Here is a 20,019-nt window from a genome sequence, read left to right as displayed (position 1 = left end):
AGTGAAATATGTCTTAAGTGACTTCAGGTATTTGGCAAAAAGTTGCTTGCTTCCTGGAGGCAGCTTAGAAAGAGGGGGCAGAGGTGTACTCAGTATATCTGTGGATATTTTGGCATAGTCTTTTAAGACGGGGGATGCCTAATAACGGTAGTCTCCTATGCAGGTTTCACTGTACTATGTCAAAAGTTAATGTCCCCTCATTTCTAATAAAGACAGATTTGGGGGTTTAATTTGATTATCTTGCTTATAAAGCTAAACCTCTAATACCCCATAATGCAAATATGTACATTAGCCTCACTTAGGTTAGTGCATCTTGAGAAAATTAAGCCATATATTATTTAAGGACAAAGTTTAAAAAAATGTTGGAGCTGTACATTCAACGAGGAAAACAAATACCATGGCCAAACTTTTCAAACTTAGGTTCCTAAATTAGGCAGTTGAGTCCATCTTTAGCTACCTCAGCAGAAGTGACCACACCCATAACTTCCTCTGAAACTTATGGAAGCTGCATGAAAATAAAATGGCTTGATTTAGGTGCTAACTTTAAGCACTTGCCTTTCAAAATTCAGGTTTCTATCTGTAAGGGTCGTTTGTATATTCGCACAAGAGGTTTTGATGAGACTGGAATAAACTAAAGCGATTAAAGGAAACATTAAATGTGACAGATAGTTGTATATATGGTATAGCTTTAAGAATCCCAATATTCAATTTTACAACAGCAAAATATACCGACAACAGCTAAAAAGCAAACATTCAAACAGGAACAAATTAACAGCTCAGCCAGCTAATGAATCAGCTATAACAATGCTCCTTCTCAGCTTTCTCCAAAAACTCTCTAAAATAAAGGTGGTGTACCTATGCCCTCCTGTGTGTATGTGTTTTATTTTAAAATAATGGTGAAATTTGGGCCCTTCCCTATTGAGGTGGGGTTCCTCTGCAGCTGCACGAGAAAAGAGGTGGTTGGGGGTCTGTCAAATATACTTCAGTCTATTTACAGATTTCAAAACAACACTGCCCTCCTGTGAAGGAGAGACCAACTGAAATAGTTGAGCAATATCCATCCTGGTCTGGTGGCAGTAGGGAACACCTATGAAGGCCATAAGGCTAATATGAGGAATAATGCTAAGGGGCTCTGGAAGGGACATTGGCCAGGCCTCAGTTTAGACAAAGGGAGGGTCTTTTGGGACCAGGTCTCTACACAGTCCCACCTGTGGGATGTACACACATTACCACTGAGCTTTGGTTAGTTTCTGGAAAGCACAGTCCACTGGAGCTGCATAATGCCCTTTAACCACAGAGCTGAGTTCTAAAAGGGTCGTGCTAGGGCCGTTTATAGTCTGAGTGGCATACCTACATACGTTCCTCCATGTTATTTCAAAACATTGAATAACATTATTAGAGCCTTTCTGTGGGCCCTGCTCAATCACCATGACTATCACTTAGAAAACTACAACTCCCTGTAGTCAAGGGAGGTGGGAGGAGGCTCCCAGACCTACAAAATTATTATTATGCTTTCATCGTGTCCCAGATGTCAAATTGGTTCCAGCATTCTAACAATCTATGTAGGTAGAAATTGAATGGATATAAATGCATCCAATTGCCCCTGTGGATCTGCTCAGTTCCTCTTGTCCAATGGAGGAAAAATGAAGGTCCTACACAGTAGTGGTCACGTGAAGGGTCTGGACATCCCAGTTAGGAGGTACCAAATTCATCCTTGCTGTCACGGAACAGCACCTATCTGGGATAACCCAGACTTGCAAATTGAGGGGAGGGGGAAACTATAATTTGGAAGAACTGAAAAACATCATATGGATTTCCCAATTAGTCAGGGATGAGGGATTTGTCTCTTTTCTAATACTAAAGCAACAATATGACCTGCCTACCACTATTTACAACTAAACGCTTACTAATATATCAGTTTGGTCCAGATGCCCTAGGACTGGCTGAGGCCCAGGAGCTACTGGGAATCTTGGACATGCTTCATAAAGTCCCCAGAGCCATGTCTACTCGGTATGCTTTATTAATGAAGAGTAACTCTATTGATCTGGAGTTCTTTGTGAAAATATGGAGAGTTATCACAGCCCTTAAGACAACCCCAATGGCAGGGCATGTTACAGATGCTTCTGTGGATCTTGGGCTGTGCCTGATACAACAAATATTCTATTCAAAATGTCTTGGATGCCACAGAGATTATGGAAGAAATGGGCCTTGCCCTCGAATGTTTGTTGGTGTTGCAATAAAGAAAAAGGAACCTGGCTGCATATGCTATGGGACTGTCTAAGAGTCAGGCAGCTAAGCAGAGAGATGGACATGAGAGTGAAAATAGTGCTTGGCTTCAGCAACCAAACCTCAGCTACAAATAACACCCTATAGGTTATGTACCTACTACCCTGGGTTTAACTCCTCCACAAGACTTTGGTACTTGAGGCCTGTAGTGATTACCAAGTGCATGATGTTACAAAACTGGAGGAGCAGTGTATTTGGACCTGTCTGAGTTAGCAGCAAAAGAAAGTATTGCTTATTGATGTAGACAGCAATTATATGAATTTTGAAATGTTCACATGAATTATATGAAGAAATTTGTACCCTGTCTCTTGATACATTTGGATAAAGAATGGTGAAGCCTGTCCTCCCGGTGCTCCGGGGCTGGGGAGGCTGGGGCCGCGCTGCCTGTCCTCCCGGTGCTCCGGGGCTGGGGAGGCTGGGGCCAGGCTTCTTGGCACGCCAGGGGGCTGGGGCTGCGTTGCTGGGCCTCGCGGTGCTCCAAGGGTGGGGGCTGGGGCCACACTGCCGGACCTCCCGGTGCTCTGGGGCTGGCCCGTGGTGGGGCTGAGGTCGCACTTCCTGGCCTCCTGGCACTCCGGGGTGGGGGGGGGGAGGAAGGGCCGTGGCCGTGCTGCCCGGCCTTCTGGCTCTCCGGGGCTGGGGGCGCTAGCTTGGGGCAGAGGCCAGTGGCCATGGGGTGCTGGAAGCTGGGTTCCAGTGGGTGCGTAAGGGGCGGGGCTGCCTTGGATGGAAAGGACGGGGGGCAGGATAGCCTCCCCGAGCCAGTGGTTCACCCACCACCTATGGCTCCTTCCCAGAAGAAAAAACATCCCAATTAGTCCACAGACTGTGTGGATGAGCTGTGTGCCCTGGTACCATGGTGTCAAGGGCTTCTCTTGCTCTGTCTACTGTTGATGATCTCTAGGATCCCAACTTCCTCTCCTTCATATGTGGCCAGTGTTCCATTGCCGGAACATATAGTCATGCCCTTGCCTGCACACTCTTCTGATCCAGAGAGTTAGATGGGGAAGAGCCTTAGCTGAGATCTCAGGTCCACGGGTTGTCCTGGTCAATTTAGGAACTTCCTGGGGAAAACTGAGAGGCTTATTGGGACAGTTTGTATAGCAGAGAGGGACATCCCAGGGCTCTTGTTCTCCTTCAGTTGCTGTAGTCTCTTGAGGTATCCCACCTCAGTCTCTCTTCCTATGTAGCCTTACTGGCAGGGTCTTTCCTCTTACCCTTGGGAGTCTGGGGATTTAACAGATCAGCCATAAGACTCCTCCTCACCTTTCTGTCTCTCGTAAGACAGCTATGTTGTTGTATTTGCTTCCCAGACCAGTAGAAATGTTTGCAGCAGCATCACCTCTACTAGCTAGTACTCCTGACTACCTGTCTATTCAAGAAGGGGCACTGTCCATCTATAGACCTCCTCCTGTCAAACAGCAGTGCAAAATTTCTCTTGTTCTGCTTCAGAGGAGGGATGGACAGACTATCACCCATGTATTTCTGTTGAGAGCAGAGCATAGAGGAAGCTTATATATTCTCACTGATTCCTTTAATCCCACCTGTGGTGAAAAAGATAGAACCCAGACATATTAGTTGTTCCAGTATAGGCCAGATAGTACTGACACATGCTTCTTCTTTGAGTGGCTCTGCATAGTCCCACTTGTGGGGTACGTTGCCATGTTGTGGTGCCCAACAGTAGAACCTTCTCCAAGCAGTGCCTGTTGGAGCACACATGAGCCCCATCTGACTTTCCCCTTGGTGTTTTTGAATGTTCCAGGGGCAAGACTATATAAGGGGGTGCTTCTCTCTCTCTACCGTCTCAGTTCCTTTCACCTGCTGTGCCAGACGGAAATGAACTGTGCTGGTCCTTCAGATCCGGAGTTTCTCCAGTTATTATGAACTGTGCTGGTCCTTATTATAGCTGTTGTTCTTAGTATAGTTTTAGTATAAGGTATTTTATGTACAGTAGACTATAGATAGTTTAATATAACTTTCGTAAGGCAATTCCATGTGTTATGGTGGAACTGCAGAAGAAGAAGAAGCTGAGATTTAAGAGATATGTTTCATTACCAGCTGTCATCCTGGTGTCAGATAAACGCATGAGGTGCCTTAAGTGCCTGGCAGGACACTTTTTGTATGGGTGTTTTATTTGCCGGACTTTCACTCCCAGATTAAGGAGAGGCAGAACAGACATTGCTGCTGCTCAAGGAATCTCTGTCTGCTAAATCAGCCGGTTCTGGAAGATCACTGGATCTGAAAACTAAGAGGCCTGATTTGGCTTTGATGGCTTCTTTTAGCAAGGTTGAGTTCCAAGTCATTGGGTTCTTTATCAGTTCCAGTTTCTGATCCTTTAGCTAAAACTGTCATGGCTTTGAAGGCACCATATTAAAGGGTCGATGGCCTGCTAAGGAACCTAAAGCCATATTGATTATGACTGTATTGGTTCTGAAGAAGCAGTTGAAGGAGAAGACAGACTGTTAGCAATGCCAGATCCTGCATGTCAGACTTACTGAATCTGTCCGAATCTGACCTAGCCTCTACGATTCTGACTTTGAAATCCGGGCCTTCCTCAGATTCGAAGAGAATGTTAACAGTTGTGGCTGATGACCATCTTCCTGCACCTACGGTCAGGTCTACATGAGGAAATTAGATAAGCCTAACTGCGTCGCTCACGGGTGTGAAAAATCCCCAACCCTGAGGGACAGTAAAACTGACCTAACCCCCGACCTCCCAATGACATAGCTACTGCCTCTCGGGGAGGTGGAGCTGCCTCTTAGCTCAGCTGCAGCATTTTAAGTGCAGACCTGCTCTAAACATTCCTCAGATCTGTCTGACAAAACCTGGCAATGAGGAAGAGAGTCTTCCTCAGTTCCACAGTTTGCTTCATTGTCACTTGAAAAGGGGAGAAGAGCAGAGGAGATCATTAGTTTTTTTTCCTGACCCTTTTATGTCGCCTCCTCCTAAGACTCCTACGGACAGATCTTTCTCATCCTTTATTTCTTTTCACCCTAAGGTTCCACTGCTGTCTCCAGTGAGATCCATAGTGGATCTGAGATGGAGGATAGCGGATGATGGACGAAGAATCAAGAGACCTAATTTGTCCTGAGTTATGCCTCCTTATACTTTTGCTCCTCCTGTGGTATATTTCCAGATCCCCGCTACTGGAGAGACTGGCAGCTCTGGTCTTCAAGTCCCTATTGGATTCCACCACCACAATTACTGGATCAACCTCCTTATGGATGGAGAGGTGAAGTTTAATCCGTTAAGGATCTGGTTACTCAACAGTTCTCAGATCCGGTTCTTCCATATCTGTTGGTAGCTCAGATGGTAGAAACTGATACGCTTTCTGAAGAAGAGGATAAGGAGATAGCTCCTTTTTTTGAACAGGAATAAATGGATACAGACTGATCCAGATGTATCATCCTATGAGTTTGTGGGCGTAGCTTCTGTGTCCTCCCCCTCTGAAGATGCTTTGCAGTTCCATGACCTCATGGATCGCATAGTAGCCACATTAAATTTAAAACATAAGACTCTGGATCAGTACCAGAGCAGGCACAGACTTAACATTTTAAAAAGTCTAAGGGAAAAGGCACTTACAGTAGATCTTCCTTGACTTGCTGGCCAAGACCCAAGCTCATAGTTCCATGTTTCTACTGGAACCGTTGCTGGTATCCTCCTCCCTTCAGTACTAGGAACTGGAAGAGCTTCCCCCTAGGCATGAGTGAATGAAAACTAAGAAGGATTATTCTAATAAAAATGAAGTACTAATATGTAAAATTTAGTATAAATAAAATGAAATTTGGAGCAATCTAGGGTCTGCTGAATCCTTTAATTCTAACATCTGCTTAATACAGAAGGTGTATTTTATATCTGAGATTTAAAATTTGTATCTGTATGTGTGAGCTCATTCTGTGTAAAGGATTACCTTAGAAAATACACTGATTTGAATGAAGCAATGAGGTTGTTCTGTAGCTCCCAGTAAGCATGGCATCCCAAAAGGCCCACAAGCACCATGCTGCATAAGGCTCAGAATAGTTTTGTTCATTGTTTTCTTCTATGCAGGGTCCAGAGGCCTACTTGTTGATCTTATGATTTGCAAAATTTCTCTCAGAAATGTCTCACTTACCCAACATGCAAGTGTATCAGGAGAGGAATATTCAACATGTGGGTTAACATATCACTAGATAGTAGAAAGCTCCAATTATAAAATAGATATGTATTTATAAAGAGAAGAACCAAAATAACTAAATTGTGCTGTGGAAGTTAACAGGTGTTTCTTTTAACTAAGTACAACCCAAACATTTTAAATATTGCAGATTCAAAAATATCTTCTGATATCATTAAGGAATACAATTGCATTAATACTACTTTCACAGCACCTTTTACCTGAGGATCTCAGCAGTGTAGAAACATTAAACTTCTTGTCACCCTTATTAACTATGTAAGTAATTCAATTAATTTTACAGAGGGAGGAAATTAAGCACAGCAACATGAAATAGTTTTCCCAAGGTCACGTGGTCCGACAGTGGCTGAGCTGGGGCAAGAACCTAGCAGGCTGACTCTCAGCCTCGCTTTAATCAATATCTACTAACATGTAGAAGCTGAAATCCAAATGTCCAGAAAATAGATGCACATCTATGCACCTCATTTGTGTGTACAACTATTTACACACACCACAGCTTGTCATTTGCACTTGCAGTTGCATAAATTAGGTATGCAACTGAGCACATTTTTGGTGCATACAATACCATATGCTGTTTTCTGAAAAATATGGGCCTGAGTTTAATTCCTAACTATTTGGCTCAGAGGTGGCCAAAATATAGCTCACTGGAATCGGTAAGGTGGGTTTTGCTTGCCTTTGTGGCCTCTGTACATTACTGGTACAATCATACAATTCTCCATCTTGATCCAGATGGATGCAAATTGCTCATGTGGCCTTTAGCTGGTCCACATTTAGATGGTATGAAACAGCCCAGAGTTTTCTTACTAGATTGCCCTTTTAATGCTAGCTTTTCCATACAAGACCCATGTCTATCAGCATACATGCTTTTTCTGTTTATTAAATCAATGCAAACCTTTTTAAGCTTCAGGAATGCAACAGGTTATTCATAATTCTAATAATACCAGGTTCTACTCCTAAACAACTAACATTGAATCGCAACCCAGTTGATTATCCTGTTCCCCATGTCAAGTGCTGGGATATAAAGAGATTCTCATTTAATGACAATGCTAATGAGAAGCATACTTTAAACACTGAATTGTAATCCTGATGCTTTGCAACAGCCTGGTGGCTGTGTCACATGTTCACTGGTGGCTCTTCTCAAGGGAGGCTGCTAGGAGAAAGTACTATAAAACAAGTTTCCTGCCAACCTCCGCAACTCTGCAAATCAGGAAGTGGTGACCTAGGAACAGGGTAGCCATTGACAGAGCCTAATAATTTTCTGACAGTCTTTTCAAACACCATTTGGAAAATAAAACACCTACGTATTCTCAGAGATTGCAAATGGAGTTAACATATTATGCATGCACTTGCTAATTTCCACACATGATCCTAGTTTAGTGTCCTTCCCACTCACACCTGCTGTTATCCAACTGTTAACATGCGTGCTTAATTATAATAAAGAGAAAATATATTACACTGAATACATGATTTCTTAATTTTAAGTTTCTTGTTTCTGTATCTGGTGCATTAGTTGTTTTTGTGTGTTAGTAACATTTATTTAGTGTATTAGGAACCCAAGATGAAGGTGCACACAGACATTATCACATTTCACAGACATGAGAGAGGGAGAATAGACCCACCCATCAGGCTATCTTGATTACACCTCCAGTGATGTAGGATTGTTCATGGGTATTCAGGAGTTTTATTCAGTGCTCTTTTAACTGTCTCACAGAATGGGATTCCATTAGTTGGGAGATCATAGCATTGCTACCCGTCTGGCTATGCGTCATTGCTACCCGTTACGGTTTCTGTGTCCGTGTACCATTTAGGGTTGCCAGGTGCACGTTTTTTCACTGGAAAGTCCAGTCAAAAAGGGGACCTGGCAACCCTAAATGACACCTGAACCAAAATCTGTTTACTGTGGGGCAGGAGGAGATGCTGGGTCATTAACCTGATCCAGCCTCTGCTCAACTGGGGCTGCCTCCTACTTGCAAACAGGCTCCTTGAGACAATCCAGCAAGTGATGGGGATGGAGGCGAGAGGAGTGAGCCTTGTGGGAAGAGGCAGAGAAGGGAGCAGGGCTTTGGGGGAAGAAGTGGAACAGGGGCAGGGCCTTGGGGGAAGAGGCAGAAAAGGGGACAGGACCTTCGGGGAAGAGGTGGGGCCTCTGGGTCGTTACCAGCAATTAGAAAGGAGACCATTCCACATACTGATCTCATTGTTAGTAAATTATGCCTGAAAACGTACCCATTTCTCTTTCCCCTTGTATCTAGTTATGTCCCACAAGACCATCCTATATGATTCCTTTCCTTCCTTGATGCTTCCGCCCTTCAAATATGTTAAGGGTTCTCAAACTATTGTCTGAAAAGCCCATCTCGGTTGTCATCAGAATTCAACACTTTGAAAAACAACCAATAGGGAATGATTGTTAGTGGCTCTCCAACTTTTTCCATTCTCTCACTTACAAAGGTGCCTGCAGAATGAAAACATTGGAGAGCCTGTAACTTACCATATTTCTACACACTGTGTATGTCTACGCTATGAGCTAGAGATGTGATTTCCAGCTAGCGTACACATATTTTCACACTATAATCATAGTATAGTCAGGCAGAGGCACAGACTAGCTGCTCCAAATACAGATCTGCCGGGACCCTATGGGTACAGTACTTAGGGCAGCCAGCCCATGTTGCCATTGCACGTGCTACTGCGGCTACACTACTATTTCTAGTGTGCTTGCTTGATGAGAGCTAGTGCAAGTATGTATACATGAGCTGGGAATCACACACCTTGCTCGCAGAGTAGACATAACCTTAGTAACTGGTTAGCTGAGCTATGCTTATGTTATTCTTTTAATCTTCTCACAAATTAGTGTCTCCAGCCCCTACATTTTTTTTAGTTTTTTCTCTGAATTCTTTTCAGATTGTTTAATCTTTCGAGCACTAAGGGTGATCAGAACTAAATGCAATATTTCAGAGCCTCTGGGAGCCAAGGTATTCTCCTCTCCCTCTTCCATGATGTAACTGTACATACAGACAAAAAACAACATTTTTGCTACAACAGCCCATTGCAAGTTCATATTTAATCTGCTATCCACTGTCACCATTGGGTCTGGTCTCATTTTACTGCTTCTGAAACATCTCCTTCCCTGTTGGATTTGTGTTTTGTATTATTTCTCTCTGACGGTATTAGGCTCTATTTTTGTAGACTGAATCCCAGCACTATTTCTTGCCCATTTTCTAATCTTTCTAGATCCCTTGATATTACTTCTTCATTGTTGTTTGCAGCTATTTCCAATTGACTATTATTTATTACCCCTTCAAGTTCATTAATCCGTCAAAGAAAGTAAAGGCAACCAGGTCTTAAAGATACTTTGAAGCACCTCTCTGGACACTTCCCCCAGTGCGATACGTTGCCATTGATTGTTATTTGCTTATGGACTATTTTCAGATGTATTTCCGTTTGTGGGATGGTACTTATACCCAAGACATGTTGAATTACATTTTCAAATGCAATTTTGAGAGGTACTCAGTTAAATTCTTTTCTAAAATCTAGATAGAAGAAATAGTCTATGTTCTCTATGTCCATTAATTTTGTTAATTTGATTACAGAAAGCAATCAGGTTTTGCCTGGTTTTGATTGTATATTTTTCCTGATTTCTGTGTCACCGAGGTGTTTACAGATTGTTACGTGCATTTCTAAGGTGCCTAACACTATAATATTAGTTTGGCAGATTTTCATTTTTGTTCTGTTTTGTTTCCCCTGAGTCCTAGAAATCAGCTTTAATGGATGATAAGTATAAGGACTGCTGCTATATTGCCCTCTTTAAGATTGTTACTGCATTTGTCTATTTTCTTCCTCCTCCAAGATTTGATAAAAATAATTGCCACTGGCTCAATAAATTCATTAGTTAATCTTCTTAGATCCCTGAGATTCATATTATCTGGGCCTGTTTATTTGTACAGTACTATGTATAGTCAGTTTCCCCACATCTTTCCTTACATGCTTTTATTGATAGCTACCCTTTACTATACAGGCCTCTGAACTTAATTGGGAGTGTTCAGTTGGGAAGATCCTGAGTGTTGCAATCCAACCTTTGAGACTACAAATCCCATGATGCCTTCAGGGAGAGAGAGAAACTAACTTCCTCCTATACTCTAGCCAGGTAGAGCATGCAGTGGGCTCCATTTGGGGAGAGGAGCTGAGATTGCTTGATGAAGCTTTGTCCAAACCAGGACCTTCTGATAGGAAGCCAGAAGCTACAGCTGAGAGCCTGCTTGGGAGCCAGGGCAGAGACTGTTGCTGTGCCCAAAACTGACTGAGGAGGGCCTCCAGTGAAGGCAATGTGAGTACCCAACACCCTTGTTTGGGAAAATACTTGCAAGGGAAGGGGGACAGTGAAGAGACTGTAAGGGGTTGTCTGGGTCTGAGAAGAGGTGGAATGGACTTGTTATGTAACCAGACCCAGGGTTGCTGACATCTGGTTAAAACAATTCCCATCTTCAGAGGGGTTGTGCAGTTTGGAATGATTCCAAATTAGAATTGCTCTACCTCTTGTTGCCTTGCCTGGACTGATTCACTGGACCAACAGAATGCTGTCCCCAGCTTCAAGATCCTCAAGCACACCCACGCAAGCGGTTAGACCTCTGAAATCCAGAGGAGAGTTTACTCAGAGGTAGGGTAAATGGTGGCAGTGTAAATGCAAGTTAGATAAATTTCATTTATTACTGTAAACCATATTTGTTAATTGATTTATTGAACTGCCCCCTGCTGATTTAAATTAGTGGTGACATTTAATTTCAGTCTGTTGTTTTCTTAAACTGTTAAGTAAAGATGTGTTAACTCCAATCTAAGTGTATATTGTTTAGAAATGGTATTTTTGAGTTAGACCCATTGCACGGATTAGTTTAGATTTATTCCAGGAGGCTCCCAAGGCAAACCATTGAGTATGTACAGGGCACAGCCAGGCAGAGTCACCGCCAATTTTAATTTCCTTTACAAGTAAAAGGACTGCAGCAGAGGGGTGGATAGAGGATTCCCACCTATTCATCATCATCACTGGGATACTCAGGATCTCCTTTACTGTCAACAGCATCAGGCACCCGGGCACACAGGTGAGTGTTGCCTGTTCCCAAGTAACACAGGGAGGAAAGGGGGGTTACACTATAGTCATAAAGTCTTTATTTATTTTTCTATACTAGTCATTTGTTTAAAGATAGAATTTTGAGAAGTAGTTCAGTAGCTCAGCCATTTTAGGCGTGCTCATTAAAATGCCTTTTTAAATATTTGTATTTTTCATTTATTCTCTTCAGCCTTGTTCACACTTACAGCGGTGTACAGGGTATATGTAGTTACATGCAGCAGTGAAAGACAGTCTGTGTCCACATAGTGGTGTGTGGCTACGCATGGCAGTGAAAGGCTCTGGCAGCAGGGAAGGCTCCAGGAACTCCCACTGCTCTCCCCTACCCAGAGCCTTTCACTGTGGAAGGAAAAGGCTCCAGCAGCCAGGAAGCAGCAGACCACTACATTGCTAAAAATAGCAGCATAGAAATGGGAGGCACTGCTTTGGCACGTGGCAAGCCGTGTAGGGTATACATCCTAGAGTTCTGACATTTCTGTACTCGACTCACCTAAGCAATGCCTCACTGCCTTCACTGCTATTTATACCTGTGCTAGCTGGGCATGCAGTGTCTGTATTCAATATGTTGCCCTTAGTGTAGACTTATCTTCTTAATATGAAGAAGTTCAGTGGTCTTTTTGTTTTGCTGCCCTCAGCTTTCTTCTTTTACCTTGAAATTTTGTATGGTACAGTCTTCTTTTGTTCCCTTTTCCATTTCCAGTGCAGGTTCTCATCATTTTGGACCAGTGTCTTGTGCATCCACACTCATTGCTTCTTTTTTCTCATATTTCTTCTTCATCAGAGGAATCGTAATCTCAATTAAGAAGTCTTGAGATTCCTCAGCCTTCTTTCACATTGGTGAATTTTAATACTTTACATCACCTATTATTCACTAAGTTTCTTAATTCCCCAATATTTGCTTTCTTGAAATCCATACCTTCTGTGAACACAGTCTTTCTTCAGTGTATTTATTTCAAGTATACTTTGGTCACTAGTTTCAACACTTCCCTGTTATTTACTTTCTCAATAGTTTTTCTCCCTCTTAGTAGAAAATTTCCCAGGAGGAGATTGCATCTCTGCCTGGATACCATGCTCTTGGCATAATGAAGTTTTTCACTAGAGAAAACTTGGGAATCTTAGTTTTAATTATACTTGTCATTCCAGACTTCTGGGTAGTTGATTATGCTATCCTGTGGTCTCTCCTGCACCTTGATGATCCAATAATTTTTCCACTCACTCTGCTCATTTTAGTGCTCTTCCACAGATTTTGTATGGTACGGTCTTCTTGGTACAGCCAATTGCAGTGTCATTCCCCCTCCCCAATTCTCGTATCTTTTCTAAAAGTATTTATGCTCTTAGCTGCTTGTTAAGATCAAATTTGCAAAACCCCAGGCAAGTCATTTAAACTCTGTGCTGAGGTTTCCCTATTTTGATATTATTTAGAGAATAAATTTGTCTTTGTAAAGCCCTTTGAAATCCTCAAACATGAAGTATGGTTTTCTTTGCCAAGCATGAAGCACACTTTTTTTTTCACTTGGTGCTACCTCTTCTCTTTTTCCCTTTCCTGAATTGATTGATAGGTATAATATCAACATTATGGTTGTGAGAAACATCCCATCAGCTTTGTGATGCCATTTAGGTTATAGAGTAGCAGCCGTGTTAGTCTGTATCCGCAAAAAGAACAGGAGTACTTGTGGCACCTTAGAGACTAACAAATTTATTAGAGCATAAGCTTTTGTGGGCTACAACCCACTTCTTCTGATGCATTTAGGTTATGTCCTCTGTGAAGGAGTTGAATACTCTGGCTCCCCTTTATACATCATGCAGACAAGCCTCAGAAAACACTTATTTTAGAAAAGGCTCAATAGCACGAACAAGCTATTGTGTGCCCCCCTCCTTTTCCCCCCGCCCTCCAGTGTTTCTTTTTCTTTGATAGGTCACCCATTCTCTTGCATTTTTTCACCTTTCAAGGAAAGGGCTCTCTTACGTACTAGTACAGGTGTGGGTATGTACATATAATTGATTTGGGATATAAGATACCAACTAGTTGCATGGAGAAGGACCAAGCAGGATATCCTTGTAAAGAATGAAAGCTCAAAGTTGTTAGTTTTAAAAACAAATAGTAATTTTGGGGCCTTTGTAGCATCTACCCTCACAGAGCAGCGGTTTAGTCGGAGTCCTGAGGCTGATTGTCATTAGGACCAGATTCAGCAGTTCAAGAGATGGAGGCCTGGAACATCTTGTTTAATTAAAGAAAAAAAACTAGCAGCACATGGGCTGACATACAATGCTATGGTAGATTGTGGTACAAGAGCGCTGACACATAAAAAGATTAAGTTGAATATTAGTAACTTCTTCATTCTAACCTAAACCTTATCAACCCTTCCCAATTTCATGGGGAAACCAGTCCATGACAAGTTCTAACATATCACAGGAAATCAGGTTTGAAGTAGAGTCATAAACTTCAAACTCCAGCAAATGTGGCATTTTTCTACAGCTCTGGAATGGTTTTCCTCCAACTTCTTTGCAGCTTTGACTGATTTCCTTCAAACTCTTGCTGGGGGGAGAAAATTTAGCTCTTATGGTCTGTACCTGAGGGTGAAAAGCTACAGCACAAGAAGAGGAACAAAGATCCCCACAGCCTTACCTATGTGGGTCCTCTAGCTCTCTCTCACCTTTGCCTGGTGGCAGCTAGCATTCCCACCTTGTTCTGCTTTTACCTCTTTCATTCCTCCATCAGGGATGGTTTAGTCAGTGTGGCCAAATGTGCAGCAGAAAGGGGCCTTACTTCACCAGAGACCATCCGACTAGCATTCAGTACACCTGCCCCAGAGCTGCACAGGGTCAGAGAGGAGCTGCTTCATGCTTGTCAGGCTACATGACAACATAAAGCGCCAGGGGATTCACCTAGTCCTAGGGTGATGAGGTGTCCGTTTTGCGACCAGAACAACCGGTGGAAAAGGGACTTTGGCAGCTCCGGTCAGTGGTGCTGCCCAGCTAAGGCAGGCTAGTCTCTACCTGTTCTAACACTGTGCTGCGCCCCGGAAGCAGCCAGCAGATCTGGCTCCTAGACAGGGGGAGGGGGTGCCATGGGGCTCCGTGTGCTGCCCCTGCCCTGAGCACTGGCTCTGCACTCCGGCCAGTGGGAGCTGGGGGGGGCAGCGTCTGTGGGCAAGAGCAGTGCGCAGAGCCGTCTGTGTGCCTCCACCCAGGAGCCAGACCTGCTGCTGGCCGCTTCCAGGGCGCAGTGCAGTCCACAGTGCCAGGACAGGCAGGAAGCCTGCCTTAGCACTCCCGCTCTGCTACTGACCGGGAGCTGCCAGAGGTAAGCCTGTGCCCCAACCTCCTGCCCCAGCCCAGAGCCCCCTTCCACGCCCTGAACTCCTCATACCCAGCCCCACCTCAGAGCCAGCACTCCCAGCCCAGAGCCCTCGCCCACACCCGAAACCCCCAGCACTCTCCCACACTCTAAATCCCTTGACCCCAGCCCCAGCCTGGAGTCCCCTCCTGCACCCTAAACTCCTGCCCAGAGCCCCCTCCCACACCCTGAACCCCTCATTTCTGGCCCTAGCCCAGAGTCCTCACCCCCTCCCACGCCCAGTGAAAGTGAATGGGGGTGGGGGAGAGTGAGCCACTGGGGGGTGTAGTGAGCGGAGGGGGCGAAACTAGGGTGTTTGGTTTTGTGCGATTAGAAAGTTGGCAGCCCTAGAGTCACCCCATCTCCCCCTTCGCCCCATGGCTGCTTGAGGCACAACGTAAGACCCCCCACCACCACCTATGGTTTAACTGGCAGCCTCCAGCTGTCCCCGCTGACACTGGCCGGCCCAGAGAGCGGCCCAGCCCCCTGCGCAGTCAGGATCCCCTGGGCCTGGCCTGTTTGCTCCCCCCGTCCCGCCTGCCCCCTCAGCTCCGCAGCAGGCACTGCGGCTGCTCCCGACGCTTCGCCCTCTCCCGGCCCAGGCCCAGCTAAGGCTCTTCTCGCCTCCTCCCTCCGTTCAGTCACACGGACCCGGCTACTCGCTCGCTGGTAGTACATCTCCCCCAGCGTCCAGAAACTGCGCATGCGTGGAACCTCACTCGCGGGCCGCCCGCTAGTTGAGCACGAGAGCCCCTCGCCACTGGGCCGGCACATGCGCAGAATGACACAACTAGCGAGTGAAAACGGGCAAAGCCTGACTGGGTCAGTCTACGCATGTGCAAAATAGCTGACCTGCGGCTCTTCCCGTTCTTATTCCTCCTCCCTCGTCTCCCCTCGGGAGCGCATGCGCAAGTCGCCCGATCAGTAGTTCTCGATGTGCGCCACCCCTCCGGAGCCCTTTCGGTTGACGCATGCGCAGAGCAGTAACGGAGGGGGCGGTCTGGACCGTTCCGTTGGCAGCAGCCGGATTCCTGTCAGCGGCGGCCGAGCCCGATCCTGACAGCGCGTGAAGCCCCTGGCCTAGCCCGGCCCGCAGTGAGCGCGGCGCGCCCTCTCGGCTCCCGGTGTCTCCCCTCCCCGCGCCGGGGCGGCGGAGGCAGCAGCGCCCCTCCTCCCGGCGGCCCCCCAGCCCCTGCCGGGCCGCGAAGCTGCGATGCCCTCGGACTTCATCTCTCTGCTCAGCGCCGACCTCGACCTCGAGTCCCCCAAGTCTCTCTACTCCAAGGGTGAGTGCGGGGGGCGGGGCTGGGCCGCGACCGGCCCTCGCTGGCCCCGCGGCCCCCCCCCCGGCGGGCCGCAGCTCCCCCCGGAGCAGCCGCGAGGCTGCCGAGCCCTGGCTCCAGTCCTCGCCCCGCGGCCGGGCCCGTCCCAGGCAGACCTGCCAGGTGTGGAGCGGTGGCCTCGCAGGGATGCTGCCCGCCGCGGGGAGGAGGCGCTGGGATCCCGGGAAGCCCCAGCCCCAGCCCCAGCCAGGCGCTGAGATTACAGCGGGGCTGCTCAGGCTGCATTCCTGGCCCGGACACCGTATCCTCAAGAATGTGTCCCGACAGGTTTGTGCGCAAGGGACGCAGCAGACGGCCCGCCGCGACATCCGCTATGTGATCGGACCCGTGGGCTGAGTCTAAAGCTTCTGTCCCTTGGCCGGGGCACAGCTGGGCTGTTCCCTCTGACTTCCCACTGCCATTTCGGAGGGTGTCTGGCAGGCACGCAGACTGGGTGTGCTGGCTACATGCTGGCCTGGGTAGAATGTCTACAAAAACAGTGGATAAAGGGGGAATGGAAACACAGTTTAGTTGGATTTTCATAAAGCTGCTGACTAAATCAACGATAAAAACGTTCTGAAATAAACTGAGTAGTTTCAGGGAAAGAGGTGGAATTCTGTCCTGAAGTAGAAACTGGCTAAGAGTCAAAAAACAAAAAGAGTTGAAATACGTGGTTAATTTTCAACATGGCAAGAGAGTTTATGGTGCCCAGCTTTGAGCTAGGACTAGTATTGACTCTGTTAACTGGGGATTTGGAAAAGGGAGTGAACAGGGAGGTGGCAAAGTTTTCAGATGATACAGTCTCTTAGGATAGTCAAGATGATAAAAGAATGTATGGAACGTCAGAGCTGTGCTAGGTGAATGAGCAGCCTGATGTCACGTGAAAGTCCATGTTGGCAAACATATGGTAATAAGGAAATGTACAGTGGAAGGAATAACTTGAGCTACATGTACACATAATTGATTGCTAAACTCACTTTTAAATTAAAGATTTGGGTGTTGCTGTGGGCAGCTTAATAAAATATCTGATCATTGTGCAGCAGAGACATGCAAAATACAACTTTTGTATGTATAATAAAAGGATAGAAAATACTGAGCATATTTTGCTGCTATACATTATGTCCAAGTAAAAAAATCTATTAAACTGGAATTAAGGTACCTTAACCAATACCCAGTTTTTTAAAGGCAAAAACATCACAGTGATGTTATCCCCAAAACAAATGTAATAAACCCAGGAAATTCTGGCCTAAGACCAAACTTAAAAGAAATCCAAACTTGTTAAGTTAAGGTATGGAAATACACAGTTAAGGCACTCAAACAGCTTTAACTCATAGTGGTGCCATGCAGTAACCGTAGAATTGTGACTAGTACGTAATAGTGTTTGTAGTACCAGATTAGATTTAAATGATTTTTAGACATTGAATTTTAATTTTTTCCCCTTATGTCACTACGGGGTGGCGTTCAGGTTGTTTGGATGCCTTAACTATGTATTCCAGTTTGCCTCAGTCCTAGTGAGAACAATAGCAGGTGGCAGGAGTTTTGAAAGAGGGCAACATAGCCTGTGAACTATCAGGGGTTCTCAACCTTTCTCTCTCTGAGGCCCCCCTCAACATGCTATAAAAACTTCAGGGCCCAGTGTGGGATGGTGCTCAGGGCAGGGGCCTTGGGCTTATGTGTAGTTTGACTTCTATTGGGGGTAAGGGGCCAGCGGGGCTCGAGCCACCTCCGCATGGTGGGGTCCAGGGAGGGAGTGCCATCTCCACCCCTTGACTCACCTCAGCAGGGCACCAAGCCTGTCTGGGTTGGAGGGGGGGGGGGCACAACCAAAAATTATAACTCAAAGGTGGGGGGGCTTAGCTCAAAAAGTTTGAAAACAGTTTAGGGTACAGGGAGGGGGTAGCTAGGGGCTGTGTGCACATGGGGTGGTTATAGGTGCGGGGGGGGGGCTAGGGGCTGTGTGCAGGCAGGGAGGTAGCTAGGGGCTGTGTGCGGGCAGGGAGTAGTTCAGGGTGCAGGGAAGGTGTAGGGAGAGGGGTATTAGGGGCTGTGTGCCAGGAGGACTCCCCTGCAGTCCCTGTTCTTGGAGGGGGAGCTGGGTGTCCCCACCTGGAGGGCTCTTGTAGATAAATCTCTGATAATTTTCATATGACTTTACATTGTGCCTCTTCATATATCTTCTTTATATCAAAGCCTAATGTAGAAACTTTGTGTTAAGCCTTGGTATAATGTTATAGCCCCTAAGGATAGTTAAAGTAGAAGAAAAATGTCTTTTTGCTAGGAGTAGAATAAGATTCCCCCCCCCCCCCAACTCCCTTAATCAATTGCCCTGTTGAATGAATGAGGTGTGAATGAGCAAGGCCTGGAAGGCAAGCACCTCCAGACAGCTGCAACAGTTGGAGAGGGACTGGGAGCCAGACCCAAGGACAATAAAACATGTCAAGTGGGCTCATTAAAGAAAAGCAGACATATTGACGGCCTCCCGGGTTAGAAGCAAGCACCTTCTTTTGAAAACACCCTCTTTGAACAGCATTGGGACAACACCCAGAGGAAGCAGCACAAAGGACCAACGGACACAGACATAGATTTTGAATCTGGTACAGATTTGCATGAGAGGGAAGCTGCTATAAATGTGAGGTGTCTTGCAGAGGACCCCGGGTCTCGTCTTGTCAACATGGGAGCATTGATCCGGATCGACAGAAACCCGGCTCCACCCCTCCTCCATCTAACTCACCTGGCCAGTGCAGTTAAGGGGAGCAACTAATTGGTAACAACAAGAAGACAGAGTATGCTTGTGTGTGTGTGTATGTGAGTGCCTGAGTGTAATATAGATCATATGCATATGATACAGTGTTAAGTAATACATGTATTACTAATAAATGTGGCTTTTTGCTTTATTCCCCCTGAAAAGATCCTGTGCGGTACTTTAAGTACAACACTCTTACCAGCTGCCTCTGGGGGAACAAAGGAGGCTGGGAGCTGAGGAGCAGCTTCAACCTGGGGCACCAGCAGGAGAGGAGGGAACGCTGCCGCTGCCCATTCTATGGCACCAGCGAGAGCAGCAGCTGCCCCTCACTGCCTGGCTCCGGCTTCCACCTCTGACCTGGCCAGAGGGCTGGGAGAAGAGATGGGGGAGGTGGAGGTGTGGAGCTGCCCCCAGTGCCTTTTAACTTCAGCCCCACGTGGAGGCACCAGGGATCGGGGCTTCAGCCCTATGCCTCCCGGCTTCAGCCCCGCGGGGAGTGCTGCGGCCCCCTTGAAAGGGCACGCAGACCCCAGGTTGAGAATTGCTGAACTAGGGCGTTGGCTACACTCGGGAATTCACAGCGCTGCCGCGGCAGCACTGTGAAGCGCGAGTGTAGTCGCACCGCCAGCGCTGTGAGAGAGCTCTCGCAGTGCTGTATGTACTCCACCTCTCCGAGGGGAATAGCTTGCAGCGCTGCAGGCTCTGATCACACTGGTGCTTTACAGCGCTGTACTTGCGCTCAGGGGGGTGTTTTTTCACACCCCTGAGCGCAGCAAGTTGCAGCGCTGTACACCGCCAGTGTAGCCAAGGCCTGAATCTCAGTGGGTTTTAACTACAGTAGGACCTCAGAGTTACAAACACTAGAGTTATGAACTAACCGGTCAATCACACACCTCATTTGGAACTGGAAGTACACAATGGGGCAGCAGAGTCTTCCCCTCCCCCCCCCCCCCCCCCCAAAAAAAAAGCAAATACTGTACAGAGCAGTACTATGTTAAATATAAACTACTAAAAAAAAATAAAAAGGGAAAGTTTAAAAAAAGATTT

The 20,019-nt window shown here is 46.3% G+C and overlaps 1 protein-coding gene across 2 annotated transcripts in view; it reads left to right on the top strand.

Moving 5' to 3' along the window:
• Positions 1 to 16,120: 16,120 nt before the first annotated feature.
• Positions 16,121 to 20,019, top strand: part of NFAT5 (nuclear factor of activated T cells 5) — a 131,299-nt gene continuing 127,400 nt past the window's right edge. For both annotated transcript variants that reach the window (XM_065416491.1, XM_065416490.1), the window contains exon 1: positions 16,121 to 16,193. In XM_065416491.1, coding sequence (XP_065272563.1) covers positions 16,121 to 16,193 — 73 coding nt within the window. The remainder of the gene's footprint in view (positions 16,194 to 20,019) is intronic.

The sequence above is a fragment of the Emys orbicularis genome, chromosome 14, assembly GCF_028017835.1.
Source record: "Emys orbicularis isolate rEmyOrb1 chromosome 14, rEmyOrb1.hap1, whole genome shotgun sequence".
NCBI lineage: Eukaryota > Metazoa > Chordata > Testudines > Emydidae > Emys > Emys orbicularis.
This window is presented reverse-complemented; position numbering and strand designations above follow the sequence as displayed.